We start from the raw sequence: 16,357 nt of genomic DNA, 5'->3' as shown, positions 1-16,357 counted from the left end.
ACGACCGCAGTAGGTCGAGCCGAGTGTCATAGTGTAACCAAAATATTGACAATTCGGCGTCAGTAAAGTCCGAAACCTCGATAGAATCAAACATCAACTGTCACGCAGCAGAGAGTGATAGTGAATATCAATCTGTTTTTTGTACCCCAATAATAGATAAAATATAACTTTGCATTAGCCTAATTTCCTCCCAACGACATTGTTGTTCTGAAATGATTTCCACGAGGATTGATACGTACTTAGAGACATTGAGTGGATACATATTTGACGATGACAAATTGGTAAGCGCGTGAATGTGTGTACAAATGGAAAGACAGAAACTGTGTAAACTGATTGTATCTGTTTTTAAAGAAAACTAGGAACGAAATCCCGAGCATCGATCCGTTCCAAAACCCCAACAATGTTTTAACTTTTTTTCAATTCTATGCAGGTAACGTACAAATGGTTGAGCAAGAAGCTGGGCCTCCACGTCAACTTGGCAAAGCAAATATTATGGCAATTTTGGAAGGAGCAAGAACAGCGCAAAAAAGTTCTGGCCACCTTAACTCTGATCGGGTACCTAGACGACGATGTTCTACGAGTGGAGGTAGTCAAGGAAGAAGACCTCGCGTCCGCGAAGCGAAAGTTTAAAAAGCTGAGCGCAGAGCATCTGTACAGTTTGCAAAGAGCGTTACCAGATGTGGAGTTGCTGGCTTTAACTGGAAACGGAGATCATCAACATGGTGCAATTGTTTGCAAAGAAATAATTGCCCGCAGTGGAGAAGAATTAAACGAGCTAAGATGGGGCTGCAAATTCGGGGGTAAAGTGTCTACAGAAAAATCGCCAAAGTTAGCTGTACCGAAGGCGGATTTGAAGAAGGAGAAAAACTTCTTCAGCAAAGTAACAACAAAGCCGCAAACCTTTCATGCCTCGCAGAAAGAAACGGCCAAAGACGATGACAAAGGTGTTGGGAGTCGGGGCCGGAAACGTCGAGGTTCTGAGGAGCCAGAGACGGGTAGTAAACGACAGAAGCGGAAATTTGATCCAGCTTCTAATTCCAGCGGAGAGTCAAGCATTAACGAGGAGGAGGAGGGCGAGGACGAAGCGACGCGTAATTTTATTCTGGAGGGTAAAACTCGGTCGGAAAATGTTGGGAATAAAATTTCCCCGCCGAGGTATAAGACGGTAAATGGTAAAACCAAGGTACGGAAGGTCGTTGACAAAACTTTTACAGACGAAAACGGTTATTTTGTAACGAAAAAAGAATACGTCTACGAAAGTTCTTCGGATAAAGAAGAAAAAGACACCCCAAAAGTCGAAACGCTGCAACTCGGATCCGCAGCTCCAAAAGCCAATAATCGTAAGCAAGCCAGCCTATTGAATTTTTTCAAAAAGTCTTAAAGCGCAATTCCACGATCTCTAGCGATGTAAAATGTGAAAGCGATTGGTATAGATACTAATTACCTACTATAGCCTGTAATTGTACAATGTACATATTATGCGTGAAAATTATGGCGAGAAAAACACCAATTCTAATTAATATATACTGTATACGTTGAAAAATTTATTTATATATATGTATAATATACGCTATAGGTATTTATGTACTGTTAATGTGAATGTTATCGGATTTTAATGCAAAGTTACAACACTATTGAAATTTTATTACCGTATAAATATATAGATAAAAAATATTACCGCGTGGTTGTACTGCGCGATACTATATAATATATGTATAAAAATGTTGCAAAATCCATACCTACTGTCGAAATTATGTACAAGATATACCTTGTTAGTCTGTTATAAAATTGTAACAATTCTTGAAATATGGATTAATCACGTACAATATAGAATTTAGTACATCAAGTTAACCTGGCGACTTCGCGCCCCAATTGTTTATCCATAAACTTGAATCATTGCTAATTTACAATGATAAATTGCGTGTTATACACGCGAAATCGCACTTTTAAACATCTTCGGGTAATGATTATTATATACCGGGACCATCTCTAGAAACTAAACAGGAACTGCGCATGCGCGAATTTAAATCCGCCGTCCGTGCAGTCTGGCCACCCCGAGACCCTGCTGTCAAACTCTGTTTCTGTCGGCGATGTAGTTCACATGCATTTTTGAGGTTAGAATCTCAAGTCATTGAGATAGTCACTCGGAAAGGCTTGGGAAGCATTTGTTATTGAAAATTGATTGTTCAAAGAACGGTCGGAATTTAATGCTGATGCTCTTTGAAAATTCGTCCTATTCGATTGAAACAAGAAATCTGTTCAAATGTTGGGTGCTTGGAAGAAACGAAGCAGGTAGGTGGGGACAATTTATTCAATCATTTTCATTACTTCATACATTAAGAATAACAATGAAATTTTTTTCTTTCAACAGAAAATACAGCCAAAATAATAGCATCTCTGCTGTTAGCTGATGTCTTCTCTTCCCATTCAATTCGTGACACATGCGGAGATCATCGGCCACTTTTGTTGGTTGGAAAAGGAAGTTGTAGATCTTACGGTTTCTTTCAATTTCAAATCTAATCTAAAGAAATCTAATCCGAAGAGTAAAACTCAGAAACATTCTGTGACACAAGTTAAAAATCAACATTTTCAAAATGTGCCTCAGTAATTAACTTTAAGGATAATCATGTTTTAGAGTAATGTTCAGAACATTCATATGAAAATATTGACTTATCGGATTCAACATTGTACCCCTTGTTCCTTTGAAACAAATGAATATCTAATTTTCACTGAAGTTCAGGAAAATATTTACTTAAACCTAAATCCAATACAATATCTTGTTCATAGTGCTCCGAACATCATCCAGTAACATGAATATCCGGAAGGAATCCCTCTGTCGCAGAAACCGTTATAAGGTTCTTTGTTTTTAACTTGTGCCACTAGATAACTTTTGCATTGCAGATTCCATTTCCAATCTTAGGATGAGATTTTTTGTTTCGAACAGTGTTAACATGGGATGCAGAATTAATTGTAATAAATGGAGATTCACAAACTCTCAGTTTCAATGAAGGACCATTGTAAGAGTATAAAATTGAATCTGGTTTCAAGCTTTCAATAAGTTACCGGATGACTCCCTGATAAAGATTCATCATAAAAAAGTTAGCCAGCAAGTAAGTCCTATTGTAGACAAAGTGATCATTTGTAACGTGTACTAGTAAGTGAATGCATTCCTTAGACCTTGCTGGGGTTGAACGAGGCTCAAGCACGGATGATAGCTGCAACTAGCTAGTCAGATGATACTGTCGATTAATATTGATTTTAAAGACATTTTCAACTGAAGTTATCCAACATTTTTAGATTGAGATTGGTTCAGTTTACACATCAAAATTCATCCTTGGAATCTGATTTAACACTTGAAACACTATTCATCTGAATTGAATACCAAGAGAGTGAAAAATAAAATATCAAAACTGCCGAAAATAAAATTTGAAAAATAATGCGGGCCAATAATACTGCTTGGATTACAATGGTGCACGGAATGATTGCTCTGTAAAATTAGTTAGCAGCAATTGTTGAATAACAAACTTATTACTATTGGCTCGATAGATCTAAAATGATGGAATATTCAAACACCATGATCTGTAGTGTGTCGTGCTCTTCAATTTTGCCACGACTGATGTTCAGAAGGTGGCGATGACCAGAAGAAATTCCTTCGGATACCTGTTGTCTAATGGAACAACGGAACAACCAGGTTCGATGGTTGGAACGGTGGCACCAATCGAGAAACTAGGGTCCTAGCCACCAAAACGTTTTGACCATCAGGTAAGGTATGATTTTCATCCTATTATCCAAACTTGAAACTTCAAGTCTGTCAGAACAAACGAATTTTATCATTGAATACATGTGAAAATATTGTAATATGCAAATATCATAGTATCAGAAATTTACTTACACGCTTCAACGCCTGACAACTTTAGTCTCGCTTCGATGATGTGTGTTTCCCACCTGAAAATATTAAAAGATATTATCATCAGACAAGAGCTTCTAATTGTTTTGAATACCACTAATTTTCAATAAATTGCGACAGAAAAACGAATTGCTACTTTTTGTACTCCTAAGCTTTGTGTTTCAAGATACACTATTTCTTTTATTCCTTGTTACTGATTTTATTTTAATATTTCATGTTCATTGGCACTGATTACTGGCTTCCGGAGCACTGCACTGTAACAAATTTACTCTGGAGCAACCCTCTACTGGGTTTCAACAATCCATTTATTTTTAATTTTATGTAAATAAAGAATCTGTTTGAAATAAACAATATTTTTACTTACCTGCCTCAGTTTGTCTAGACTCCCACTCGTTGATGACGTTCCACATTTAATTTCAGTTTTCTTCTTTCAATAAATAACTGATCCAATTTCTGTAGCTTTTGATATTTGTTTCTCCATTGACGCCTTTATTGTGTCGATTAAATATCTGCTAATATCAACTACGGTATTGCTGAATGACACTTTTCTTAAAAAATTCACGATAAGTAGGAATAAATAACAACCTAACCTCAATACGCTACTTTACGCGCGAGATATTCAGAGCCTTGTCACATTTCGTGTACGTTGGTCGCCTTGGTTAGCTGACGAAAATTACTCCGCGGGGCAATTTCGCTGGCCAATGAAATTGAATCATTTGGCGCATGCGCAGTTCCTGTTTAGTTTCTAGAGATGGTCCCGGTATGTATACGAAGAGCATGCTGATTTATTTGAAATTCGCGTAGTCACGAATCGCGATAGAATGCGAAACGAATGTTACGTAGATAGAAGAATAAATCGCTTTATGTTATCAAGCCCTGAAAACTCGTGTCTGCAAACAGTAATAGCCGAGATCACGTTGGTAATTGGTATATTTATTATCAGTATAACGATGGCAAACAGCGTTTGTATCCAGCGTGATTTTCGGTTGAGTGAAATAAAGGCGACATGAGACAAAGAAAATTCACGCACACGTGCAATATAACGTAATTAAACAATTCATTTCAACTGTCGACTCATTCGCAGGCATAGAACACTATAGATACATAATCGTGAGTTGAATTACGCCGCGTTTCTACTATATTGTACTACCTGCACTCGTTGCAATCGTGCCACGTCATTTGGCCACGTAGAATTCTTAGTACATTCATCAGGCCTCATGATCATTCGCATATAATTCGTAAACACAGATAAAACGTTTGTAGTAGTTGAAAAACGGATTCGGGATATCGTCGAGGTGAAGAATTATAAGAATTACACGCGATTCGTTATCATTTCAATAATCTCGATTACTTACGACCTGAGTGTCCACCAAAGGATGGACATATTGAAAATTCACTTCAACTACTTTTCCCTGAATCATAATCACACGAAAGATGAAGAAAAAAAAACAAGTCGAGAATTTACAAGCAACATTTCATGAGTTGTTAATTTTCTCTTTTCTCTTTCTTACTTCTCTACATCCAAGAATCGTTCCAATCGTTTCCCAAAAAAATGTGGCACGGTCGTTTTCACTCGAAAATATGCAAATCTAATCGCGTTTACATTCCGTCTGCGGAAACCCACAGGATAAGTGACTCATTCTGTTAATGTACGCTGAAACATCGTGTTATTGTCTTTTCTATTGGACTTTCGAGTAGTGACGAACGAATTTTAGCGAAGGGGTCAAAACATGAAGACAACGATGGTAACGGTACACCTAAATTCACAATCATCACAGCCAATGCATGACGCAATCAACTGATAAGCTATCTGCAGGTACGACACTAGGATTCATATTATCTATCGGCATTGAAAGTCAGTCTCAGTCTGCACACTCCAGAGTTAAGTTTACCGTTCACCGGGGTTGACTAATTTAATTTTCCCTGCTTTGTCTAACGTACAACTTGAAGAGCTTGTGCACAGTGTGTATCATAAGTTACACGTAAAAAGTAACACCGTCACGATTCGAGTGCGGTAAATCCGATACCAGTAACTCACAACTTTACGTTCACCGCGACATTATGAAAGGGCATCGCTATTGGAATTTCATTGGATTGCTACTCGTTACATGCAACTTGCACGGATCGGCGGAATGCAGTATGTGCGAAACATGCATTTGTACTAGCACAGGTAATAATTTTTTATGATATATTTTTTTTTAAATCCTATCCACCAGGTCACAGAATTTGGTGCAAAAAAAAAAATCATCATCACAAGTATGACAAAAACATGATAGTGTTGAAAAAAATAACGCATAACTCCAATTCTTATCGTGACGGAATTCTCACGTGGCAGCGACCACTAGCCAATCCCATTTCTGATATGCATACTCACACTCGATTTTTTCGAGTTTGCTCTATCACTCGCAATCCGCACATAATTTTTATCTTGTCTAGATGTTGACACACGGATTTACAAATTGGTAATGGGGTCAACTTGGTTTTTTATTTCGTTTTTTTTTTTTATGTTATCGTAAAGATAATCATCATACAGTTTAAAGAAAATCCAAATGTATAAAACGGAGTCAAACGTCGATTTTCTTTACTTGGAATACCGAATTTTGAAACAAACGTAATATTTTTTAAATATTTTTGTCTCTTTGTTTTTCACCTTCCAACTCGTAAAACTGCCTTTAATGAATTCAATTCACTGGGTATAATAATTTTGTGGAATTTTTTTAACAGTTCAAATTGTCAAAGAAAATCTTTCATTGAAAACTAATTTCAAAAGGAATCAGAAATGTTAGAAGAGAAATGAAAATTGGTAATCAGTTAGAACAGAACAGAGGACACATCGCTTCAATAAGTTAGAAAATATTAGAAACAGAAGAATTTTTTCACTGAGGAATACAAAGTCTCATAAAGGATAAGAAATTAGGAATTATGTTCCATGAAATGTGAATTAGAATATTGAAAGTGTATGGGCAAAAAATGATTTCTATTTGTATTTTAGACTCTGCTTGGATCGTAAATTGCCAAGGAAAACGACTGGAGGATAATAACCATCATCGTTTCGACTTATTAATGTTCGACGAAGAGCCTCGTCTCAGTGTTTTGAACCTGGCTGAGAATGGAATGAACTTTCTGCCAACGGATATGTTTACAAATCTGGTAAATTTGGAAACTCTAAACCTGTCCAGAAATCATCTCCAAGAGATACCGGAAACTGCTTTTGACCAGCTTCAGTCTCTCACTGATCTAGACCTCTCGCACAATAATCTGACTGCTTTACCGGAGAGAATAATCACCAAAATAACAAAATTGCAACGACTGAATTTGAGCCAGAATCAACTCAGCGTTCTAGATCCCGACCTGAAGTTACTGACCAATCTAACATGGCTGGACGTCTCTCATAACAACATACAAAGCTTGGAAAATGGTTCGCTTCAATCGTTAACACAGTTAGAATATCTGGATCTATCGTTCAATCGGATCGACTCGCTTGGAGAGAACAATGTGATACATTTGACACAGCTTGCAACTTTAACTCTTAATAACAACCATTTGGTCTATCTTTCTCCTCACGAGTTTCCAGTTTCCATAATTAATCTGAACGTCGGCTACAACATGATTACAAATGTGCCTGAAACTTTGATTAATCTGCAAACACTCGATATGGCATACAATGAAATAGTTGAGCTTAATGATAATTTGTTGTCGCTCGTTCGAGTGGAGAGCCTTAATTTTAGCGGCAACAAACTAACAGACTTTCCAAATGTCAAATTGGAGAAGCTGGATACGCTAGACTTGTCATTCAACAAATTATCCGTAGTTCCAGAAACAATAAAGAATGAAAATTTACCACAGCTGAGCACTCTAGTAATCAGTGGAAATCCTATAAGAGAATTGAAATTCAACTCTAAACTGAACCTCCACTGGTTAATTGCCCGATCGTTAGAGCTAGTCGAAAGCATCGACGAAGATGCTTTATCAAATCTCGATGATGAAAAGTCAGAGGGGTGTTTAAACTTGATAATATCTCAGAACAAACGACTCACACAAATCGATGCGAATGCCTTCAGAGATGTGAATCTTTGCTCGGTGAGTCAAGTGATAAAACGAACAGTCAATAACAAATAATGTCAATACTTTATACATCTTAATGAAATTCTTCTATTGATTTTTAATTACAGTTAGATCTGAGCAGCAACAATCTGAGCAGCATTTCACCAGGATTGATTAAATTGCAGAATAATACGGGCTTGTTGAAGTATAGCGTCAACTTACAGAGCAACCCGTTCCACTGCGATTGTCCACTGCAATGGATGCTGGTAGAACTGATCCCAAAGCTTTACGACGCATACCCCCAGCTTCTGGATGACCTGAAGTGAGAAAAAGGAGAAATATATCAATCGATTTGCAATAAGAAATTTTCCATTTCACAACTTAATTCTAAACTTAAAACGAATATTATTTCAGGTGTGCTTCACCGCCGGACAGGAAAGACATGAGAATGATACATTGGTACAAGTGGAAGGATCAAGTATTTTGCGAAGACTCACAAATCCTGGTGTCCAAAGTTGTCGTTGAAGCAGCCGGAGTAATGAGTCAAAGTAGCCAAACAATTAAAATAGAATCGAGCACAGGAATGTTAGCTGCATTGATTGGTGCCGCTGTCGTTCTATCAATGTTGGTTACAATTGGTATTGTTTCAGCTCGACGAATAGCAATGAAAAGATCTCGAAGAAATCGAAGATTTTAATCTACGATTTCGTATTTATACAGTTCAATAATTCTTCTATTATATTCGTTCTCATCTATCGACTGGGCAAAAAAATTTGGCATCAACAGATTTTTCCCATACTTCGTATCTGCACATTCTGGCACAAGAATACGCAGAGGATTTTTGTCAGGTCTGCATATGAAAAATGTTTACCTTTTAAAAGTTGGATTGATATCGTAAGGTAAATAAAAGTAAGGTCAATTATTACAGAGATTGATAGTACATAAGCTTAAAGCAATGCCATTGGGTTTACTGGACTGTGATCGACTCTAAAAACCTCGGAAAATATTACTTCAGCATTTAAAAATTTTCATTTTAATTTATGAAAAAGAGGGAAAAAACTAAACTGCATGCATGTAAGATAGGATATCAAATATTGTAGCGTACGGATAATGTGCCATATATTTTACTCGACGAGTGAAGCGCAGATATGATGTAAAAAAATTTAGATATAGCAAACGAGTGTATAAATTCAAAAGGAGATGATATTTTTCAAAATGTATAGCCGTGTTATATAATAACGGCAAATATGTTTAATCTGTATACGCGATATTTATTACAATTTAACATTTTTATTTACAACATACTTATATTCATTTTCAGATCACTTGTGTACAAAATTGAGACACGCTTTATAGGTAATTAGAAAAGAAATGGTCAGTGATATTTAACAACTTGTATAGCAATTGTATAATATGTGTAGAGTTAATGTGGTCGAAAGATCTCTCGAGCAAAAACATCGGTATGTTTTGTTGATGAGGTAGAATCATTTTATCGCGATATTCGCTAATTGATTCACAAGAATTGGACTTGCCAAAGTCCGAAAAAAGAAACAGGAGATCCAACCAAACCTGTATAGTATTACTGTTCTAAAATTAAAATTGTTTCTAAGTATACATATACTGAAAAGGATACGTAATTTGCGTTCATAGCATCATGACAACGTGCCTTAAGACATTTTATTTTAACTACAATACTTTTAATATTACATACCTACACAAAATATATTTAGGACGTTAAAAAAATTCGCAAACCTGATCTGTGGACTTTGCGACAATTGCGCTGCGCGATTACGTAGTAATATTGTTACTATTATTATTATTATTAAAGAATAATCATATTGACTGTTTTTATATTATTAATCACGATTCCATAAGGGCTCAATTGTGCTCTACCTATTTGGTAATGCAACAATTAACAGTATTTCATATATAACTTACAGAATGACTTTACCATTTCTAAAAGCTGGAATAGAAAGTAGAACTAGAGTGAAAGAAATTAATTTAACCGACGATGGTAACTCATGTGTTAAGCAATTCTCAAAATACTTTCAATTTGGAAGTTGCAAAAATAATTATATCCACACCGCTGCAAGGTGTTGTTTTGTAAATAATAAGACTGGCAATTGAATAGAAGTTATAATCGGTACAATGTAATAATGGAAGACCTATTAAATTTCAAGGAATAAGTTAATAAACTTCAATGTTAAAACACGATAAAAAAAATTTCATATCTCATGATCCCTAAGATGTTTCAAAATATTTTTGCTCAAGGTGCTTCAACGATAAATTCAACGATATTTACCACCTTATACTAAATTTGTTAAATTAAAGTGCGTATGTGTGTGTATACGTCAGTGTATATACCTATAGATATATATTTAAATTCATTATACTATTTCCAAGCTTTGGCTACTGAAGACTTTTGATCTGCTCATCATCATCTACTTTGGACGATTTGATCCCTTCAAATTATTATTGACTATATTACATACTTGTAGCTCTATCAAAATTCATAAGGAAATATATCATTTTTCTCTATTTACGAAAAAAAACAAAAAAGGAATAAAAATAGTCGAGAAAAAATACAGAAAATCTTGTACTATGAAACGTAAACTACAATAATTTTGGACGCAATATTGAGCCATGTAAACCATTATCATTACACGTGGTCTATCTGCCAATGATTCGTTGTTACTCTGGCAGGAGGATTTTCTCTTAGTTGATTGAGAAACGTGGATATACTTGTATAGTACCCAGACTGATTCCACGTTTCATTGTGAGTCCCGCTGGGCACTCGGAGCATCCCTTTGTACGAGCTTCCGCAACGTTCGTATAATTCAGTCATCATTCTGGGCGGTACCAGAGTGTCCGCTAGGCCAGAGATAAATAACGTGGGTACAGTGACAGAGCTGATTTTTTGAAGTGACATATACTAGAAAAACATAAAAAACATATCATTAAACGGTAGCAGATATTTTATATCTCCGTTAAGCTTTGCAAGTAATATTTGTACACGTACCTTATTTTTATAAATAAATAATGGAAGATACTGAAGGATCTTAGAGCCAACGAGCAGAGATGCCATGTCCGGTATACTGGTAAAAGTATTTTCTAAAATGAGGCACCAAATTTTTTTTGCATAATCTGGCCTCATCGCTAAATCAATAGCCACGCCACCGCCTAGCGAGTAATGAGTACATTAAATGATTATCAGGAGATTTTTATCTTTTTTCTTGTTCTTAAACACAGATCTGAGGCAGAAAGCAACCAATACAACTTGCTTATAATCGCCACTTTCTTTCCTACGAAAATCTAAAACTGCAATAAATGTTACCCAAAGATCTTCCGAAAACTATAATTTCATCGTTATTGATGTCAGTTCGAGTGGACAAATAATCTAGTCCAGCTCTGGCGTCCATATAAAGCCCTTCTTCGGATGGAGAGCCTTGAGATAGTCCGTATCCTCTATACTCTAGCATAAGTATATTGCATCCCAATTTACGGTATAACCTTTCGACATTCTGGAGTCTAAATGAAAACACGGAATGCGCAATAAGCAATTAAAAACCGAAATTTGCGGAGTACGCTGATAAACATTATACAACTTGTATTGAGTAAAACAGACCTGTGTCCCATGTTGCCGGCATTTCCATGAAAAAATAAAAGCGTAGGCACCTTCTTAGCCTGTTCTTCTGTCTGCGATATAAAAAACATGTGCAACATTGTCCCATCTCCCGATCTGGTATACACGCTTTGGTAAGGCAGGCTAAACATGGACGGAGCAGGAACGTAGACCCGTGAATGAGGAGGTAATTCGGGATGATATAGAAGCTTGTCCTCCGTGTGATATAAGATACCTGAATGAAAATATGCAGGTTTTACTTGCCGGTTAGAATTTAAAATATGAGTATAATTATAACAACAAACAGATGTTGAAAATTGACGTTAAAAATTATTGATTTAGGAAATGATCTTAGCAACAAACCTGTGATAGCGAAACACAGGAGAAAAAATGCAAAGATTCCACCGTAAAGCCAATACAGGAGGAAACAGGCCAGAACATAAGCCCCGGAGAATGCCCAACATTTTTTAGCTACTCCACTCAGTAGTCTTACGGGTCGACTACGAGTTAATCTGATGCGAAGGGACATTTTTCCGCCTTCAATTTCTTTGGATTCTAATCGAATATTATATGGTCGGTTCTATAGCTGATTGAGCTCGAGAACGTCGGTTACCTGGATAACCTATCGAGCTTTATGAAAGTCCTCATTTGCAGCTCGAACCTTATCATAACAGATATTATACTACCGAGTCTATACGGTGTGAGCTACTCCGCTGGAAGCAGCTGTTAAATAAACATTTACAAAACGTCCTATAGTTTGCATATCTAACACTGGTTTATAATTAATAGTATAGCCGTAAACAATACGTATGCGTGCATTGTGCGTGACCATAAACGTATTAGAATGCTTATGGCGTCAACATGAACACAAAAAAATATAGCTGGCCCACAGGCTCGTTATTTTTCGACAGTCTTCTTTTCGGCCAGCAGGTGTCACTTATTTTCTTACATCACAGTAACCGGGAAATACAAATACTAACGACATGAAATAGATATGAAAAATAAAATTGGATGATGCTTACCGAACGTTTCTACTTCTGAATAGAATCCGCAAATTGTTTGACTCATAAATTCTAAAAATTCGAACGAATTATCACAAACGGCGGAAATGCGCAACTTCGAAAATTAAAGACAAGCTTTCTGTCCCTGTTTTCGAACGCCTCAATTCTTGACTAATTCTGTCCCTTAAAACCTTAGAACTTAAAGTATCAAGTGTACGCGCAAAAGCCGCAGTAGCACTGAAGATCCTTGCGATGATTTGTATTAATTGATCAATAATTATATATTTGATAAATCAAATGTAATGAAATATGACACTGATTCACCAGAACGGACAATCGCTAGTCTCAATCTCTCGCCAATCTCAAATCCCGCAAATAAAGGAAACCCCGCTTTATAAAATACGAAGCAACTAATACCACGTAAAACTTTTCACCTTCCCCTTTTACCCAGGCAGGCATCAGTGCCATAATCTTCGCTTTTGTTTATCCGACTTTTACATCAAATTAATGAATATTTATACTCACAATTACCTCTCCAGCGACGGAGAATTACTTAGACCGTTGACTGAAAAATATAAAATAGCCGTTTCAATTGGTGCTCACGTGACACCGATCGTGTATTGTTTTTTCGTTATAAATTCTTAGTATAAATTACGTATAAAATGGTAGATAATTTCTATTGAGACAATACCTATATGCTTTTCTTAATATCGTAAGTAAACCCTTGAACGTGGACTTAGTCGAGACGGAGTTTAGCAGTCCAAATAGCGATAGATTTATTATCACAGGATAATATAGGTATATTATAATAATGTCTACCAAACAGTATCGAAAGAAATTTGAATATCAACCTAGCACCATATGCTATAGCCGATAAGAACGTGGTCTGTTATGCCGACACGATTAACCGACGGGTCGACATTGATGTTGTATCCTATTCTATTTCATGTATTAAAAGGAGACAATGGCTCTCCAGTTATACAAACAAAAAAAACTTGTCTTCGCTTACCGACAAGCACAGCAAATTTACCGGTAAATTGTGTATGTAGTAAATACAAGTTATAAATTATTATACATACCTATAGAGTCTACTTAGCCCACCGAATGAAATGAAATATTTACCTTGAGGAAGCATTTCCACGAATTCAGACAAGACGATGATAATTAAGATCTGTACAATATTGCACAAAAATCGGATAATTTATTGTGTACTTCATTACACCAGAGATTTACCAAGCACCGGTGCGCCACTAACGAGAATAACGGGCAGTTTTCTTTCTAACTTTGTTGTTTTGTTCCAAGTTATAATCCGTCGTTGAATAACAACTGATTGACCATATGGATTATGGACGAACGTGTGCACGTCATTGGAATTTTTTGTTAGAGGTCGTCCGCCGAAATTCGCCGATGATATTCGAGCATTGAGGTTATACCAACGAGCAAGCTTGTGCGAGAAAAATGGCTCAAATAATCATCGAAAAGGACGTTTCCAGTGTTATTAAACGACTCGTTAGCATCATTCAAGATAGTGCCAACGATGCGATATCGCGTGACGATGTCTTCAAAATTGGTCTATCAGGTCTCTCATCTTTAAATTTTTTTTTCACACTAGTCTAATACCAGCTTATCGTTCCTCTCCTCGTTCCTCTCCTCGTTCCTCTCACTAAATATTCCATTTTATGTGTAATAATGTCTTGACGGTTTTCACTTTTACTAAGTGAATGTCACTTTTTGAACATGATGTTAATCAATCTCTCACTCAGGCCGGCTGGTAACAAACACGCGACGAATGACGATGTAATAAATTCGTTCAAATCTGAACTTTTTTTTTCAGCCTATTTCTTATTAGAAAAACTGCCTGATAAAATTTCAGCTTAGACCTGGTCTTTTAGTTAGAATTCAATCGTAACCGATTTCCACAAATTTAATCAAGATTCGTAATAAATGATTAACATTTTTTTTTCAACTATTTCACAGGTGGTTCACTCGTCAAGTTCTTAGTAGAAGGTTTGCCTACCATAACAACAGACTGGAGTAAATGGAGGTTCTTTTTTTGTGACGAAAGAGTCGTACCCTTCAATAACGAGGAATCGACATACGGAATGTACAAGTCGAACTTGGTGGGAAAGATTCCCATAACAGAGGAGCAATTTATCAAAATTAATCCCGATCTCTCAGGTATGAAAAATATTTAATACTCTGGATGTTAATCGAACCAGATGATTGTTCAGCCTCTGCGATAATGAAGATGATGTAATTTTGAAAAAACGTTGTTATAATAAATTTTCAACTCCAACAGCCGAAGAAGCAGCCAAAGATTACATTAAACAAATGTCCGTTTACTTTGCGCCGGACAGTTTACCAAAGTTCGATGTATTACTTCTGGGAATGGGTCCCGATGGTCACACTTGTTCCCTCTTTCCCAATCATCGATTGCTTGAAGAAACTAGCGTCTGGGTAAGCCCTATAAATGACTCGCCGAAGCCACCGCCCTCTCGAATAACGCTAACATTCCCAGTTATAAACAGTGCAAAAGTATGCATTTTTGCCATTGCCGGAGAGGGTAAAGCAGACATGGTAAAGGTAGGATTACCAATTACCTCAAGTTCAAGTTTTTTTTATTGTACCGTAGTTAGAAGCGATAATATGCATTCAATTCCACAGCGTATTTTGAAAGAAAAAGAAAACTTGCCAGCTGCCAGGGTACAACCGAGCAACGGATGGTTGTATTGGATTCTCGACCAAGGGGCAGCTAAACACGTTAAATCAACTTAAACAGTATGTTACTTGGCACAAACTGTAACACGTTTCCGTGTAAAAGAGTATAAAACATTCCACTACTTTTTGTATCTTTTAAAGTGAGCTTATGATTGCGATACTTATGGTAAATACAATTGTTTATACAATACATAAGTAGATACGATATATATGTATACACATTGTATTTAAATATCAACTTATTATCCATGCAATCTGTCAATTAGGTATAGGGAAGTAACACATATTTTCAAGTTTAATCCAAGATTTAAGTGCTTTAATCAAAGTATCAAAACAAGAAATTTGTGCCTAACTTTCGGTGATCATTTTCTTAATATAATATACGGTATCAAATTTCAATACTGTCCCACAGCCTTGTTTACTCACTTTCTTAAAATCTTACAAACCAACTAAATTGTGTAAATCTTGTGATGTGAGTAAGCCTTTTTTATTGCTGTGATATTGAAATCACGATTTATTAAAAAAAAAAAAAATAAGTATGATTATTATTTCTTTGTCTCGCTGTCTATCATATTTCCACAATACCGCAGAATTGTCGAGCCATGTTAAAGGAAAAAGTATTCCAAAGACATAAAAATTAGAGGCACAGAAATAAAAAAAACTGTGAACTTTGATTCTATTATGTAACGACTGTAGAGGTGGCTGTGATTGAGTGGTTGACGATTTTTTTTTTATTTTTCCTAGGCAGGTAATGTAATTTTCATATGTATGATGTATAAGAAAAAAAATTCCATGTATGGTAATAAAAAAATGTTATTATATATAAGTCGGCATTACTAAATTCAATATACTCAGTGTGTTAAGTTTTTCAGAGTATGCGTACAGAATCAAACCTGAAGCTTTTGACTTTTTCTGTCCGAAAACTGTTTTATTATAATGTAAGTAAAGGAAGAAGATGTTGAAATTACAATAATGTCACAAGACACATAATTGTTTATTTTTTTATTTTTTTATTTTTTCACTCATCAGCTTCAATTCTAGAATGTAACGGTAAATCCGAATCAT

General features: G+C 36.0%; 4 protein-coding genes across 4 annotated transcripts; 3 read left to right on the top strand and 1 right to left on the bottom strand.

Annotated features, from left to right (window-relative positions):
• Positions 1-68: 68 nt before the first annotated feature.
• Positions 69-1,492, top strand: LOC124404358 (DNA polymerase delta subunit 3-like). Its single transcript, XM_046878436.1, has 2 exons — positions 69-281; positions 431-1,492. The coding sequence occupies exons 1-2, from the start codon at positions 213-215 to the stop codon at positions 1,379-1,381; spliced, it is 1,020 nt and encodes a 339-aa protein (XP_046734392.1). The 5' UTR covers positions 69-212; the 3' UTR covers positions 1,382-1,492.
• A 4,429-nt stretch (positions 1,493-5,921) lies between these two features.
• On the top strand, positions 5,922-9,943 carry LOC124404342 (leucine-rich repeat neuronal protein 3-like). Its single transcript, XM_046878404.1, has 5 exons — positions 5,922-6,077; positions 6,900-7,987; positions 8,080-8,273; positions 8,366-8,670; positions 8,833-9,943. Exons 1-4 carry the CDS (start codon positions 5,969-5,971, stop codon positions 8,646-8,648), a joined length of 1,674 nt encoding a protein of 557 aa, XP_046734360.1. The 5' UTR covers positions 5,922-5,968; the 3' UTR covers positions 8,649-8,670; positions 8,833-9,943.
• A 462-nt stretch (positions 9,944-10,405) lies between these two features.
• LOC124404357 (protein ABHD13) lies at positions 10,406-12,393 on the bottom strand. The gene is made up of 5 exons (XM_046878435.1): positions 11,937-12,393; positions 11,577-11,808; positions 11,286-11,479; positions 10,971-11,131; positions 10,406-10,883 (listed from the first exon to the last, which is right to left on the bottom strand). The coding sequence occupies exons 1-5, from the start codon at positions 12,100-12,102 to the stop codon at positions 10,611-10,613; spliced, it is 1,026 nt and encodes a 341-aa protein (XP_046734391.1). The 5' UTR covers positions 12,103-12,393; the 3' UTR covers positions 10,406-10,610.
• A 1,492-nt stretch (positions 12,394-13,885) lies between these two features.
• Positions 13,886-15,840, top strand: LOC124404369 (6-phosphogluconolactonase). The gene is made up of 4 exons (XM_046878454.1): positions 13,886-14,153; positions 14,552-14,752; positions 14,874-15,157; positions 15,239-15,840. Exons 1-4 carry the CDS (start codon positions 14,033-14,035, stop codon positions 15,347-15,349), a joined length of 717 nt encoding a protein of 238 aa, XP_046734410.1. The 5' UTR covers positions 13,886-14,032; the 3' UTR covers positions 15,350-15,840.
• The last annotated feature ends 517 nt before the right edge of the window (positions 15,841-16,357 follow it).

This window comes from Diprion similis, chromosome 3, assembly GCF_021155765.1.
Source record: "Diprion similis isolate iyDipSimi1 chromosome 3, iyDipSimi1.1, whole genome shotgun sequence".
NCBI classification, from domain to species: domain Eukaryota; kingdom Metazoa; phylum Arthropoda; class Insecta; order Hymenoptera; family Diprionidae; genus Diprion; species Diprion similis.
Note: the sequence above shows the minus strand (reverse complement) of the source record. Positions and strands in the feature narration are given on the sequence as shown.

Coding starts and splice junctions, on each gene's coding strand:
- LOC124404357 (XM_046878435.1), bottom strand. CDS start 12,102: ATGTCCCTTCGCATCAGATTAACTCGTAGTCGACCCGTAAGACTACTG. Junction 11,132..11,285: donor AGTTTTCGGAAGATCTTTGG/GTAACATTTATT, acceptor ATTACTCGCTAG/GCGGTGGCGTGGCTATTGAT. Junction 10,884..10,970: donor TATTTATTTATAAAAATAAG/GTACGTGTACAA, acceptor ATGTTTTTCTAG/TATATGTCACTTCAAAAAAT.
- LOC124404358 (XM_046878436.1), top strand. CDS start 213: ATGATTTCCACGAGGATTGATACGTACTTAGAGACATTGAGTGGATAC. Junction 282..430: donor TATTTGACGATGACAAATTG/GTAAGCGCGTGA, acceptor AATTCTATGCAG/GTAACGTACAAATGGTTGAG.
- LOC124404369 (XM_046878454.1), top strand. CDS start 14,033: ATGGCTCAAATAATCATCGAAAAGGACGTTTCCAGTGTTATTAAACGA. Junction 14,154..14,551: donor CTTCAAAATTGGTCTATCAG/GTCTCTCATCTT, acceptor ACTATTTCACAG/GTGGTTCACTCGTCAAGTTC. Junction 14,753..14,873: donor AATTAATCCCGATCTCTCAG/GTATGAAAAATA, acceptor CAACTCCAACAG/CCGAAGAAGCAGCCAAAGAT.
- LOC124404342 (XM_046878404.1), top strand. CDS start 5,969: ATGAAAGGGCATCGCTATTGGAATTTCATTGGATTGCTACTCGTTACA. Junction 6,078..6,899: donor ATGCATTTGTACTAGCACAG/GTAATAATTTTT, acceptor TTTGTATTTTAG/ACTCTGCTTGGATCGTAAAT. Junction 7,988..8,079: donor GAGATGTGAATCTTTGCTCG/GTGAGTCAAGTG, acceptor TTTTAATTACAG/TTAGATCTGAGCAGCAACAA.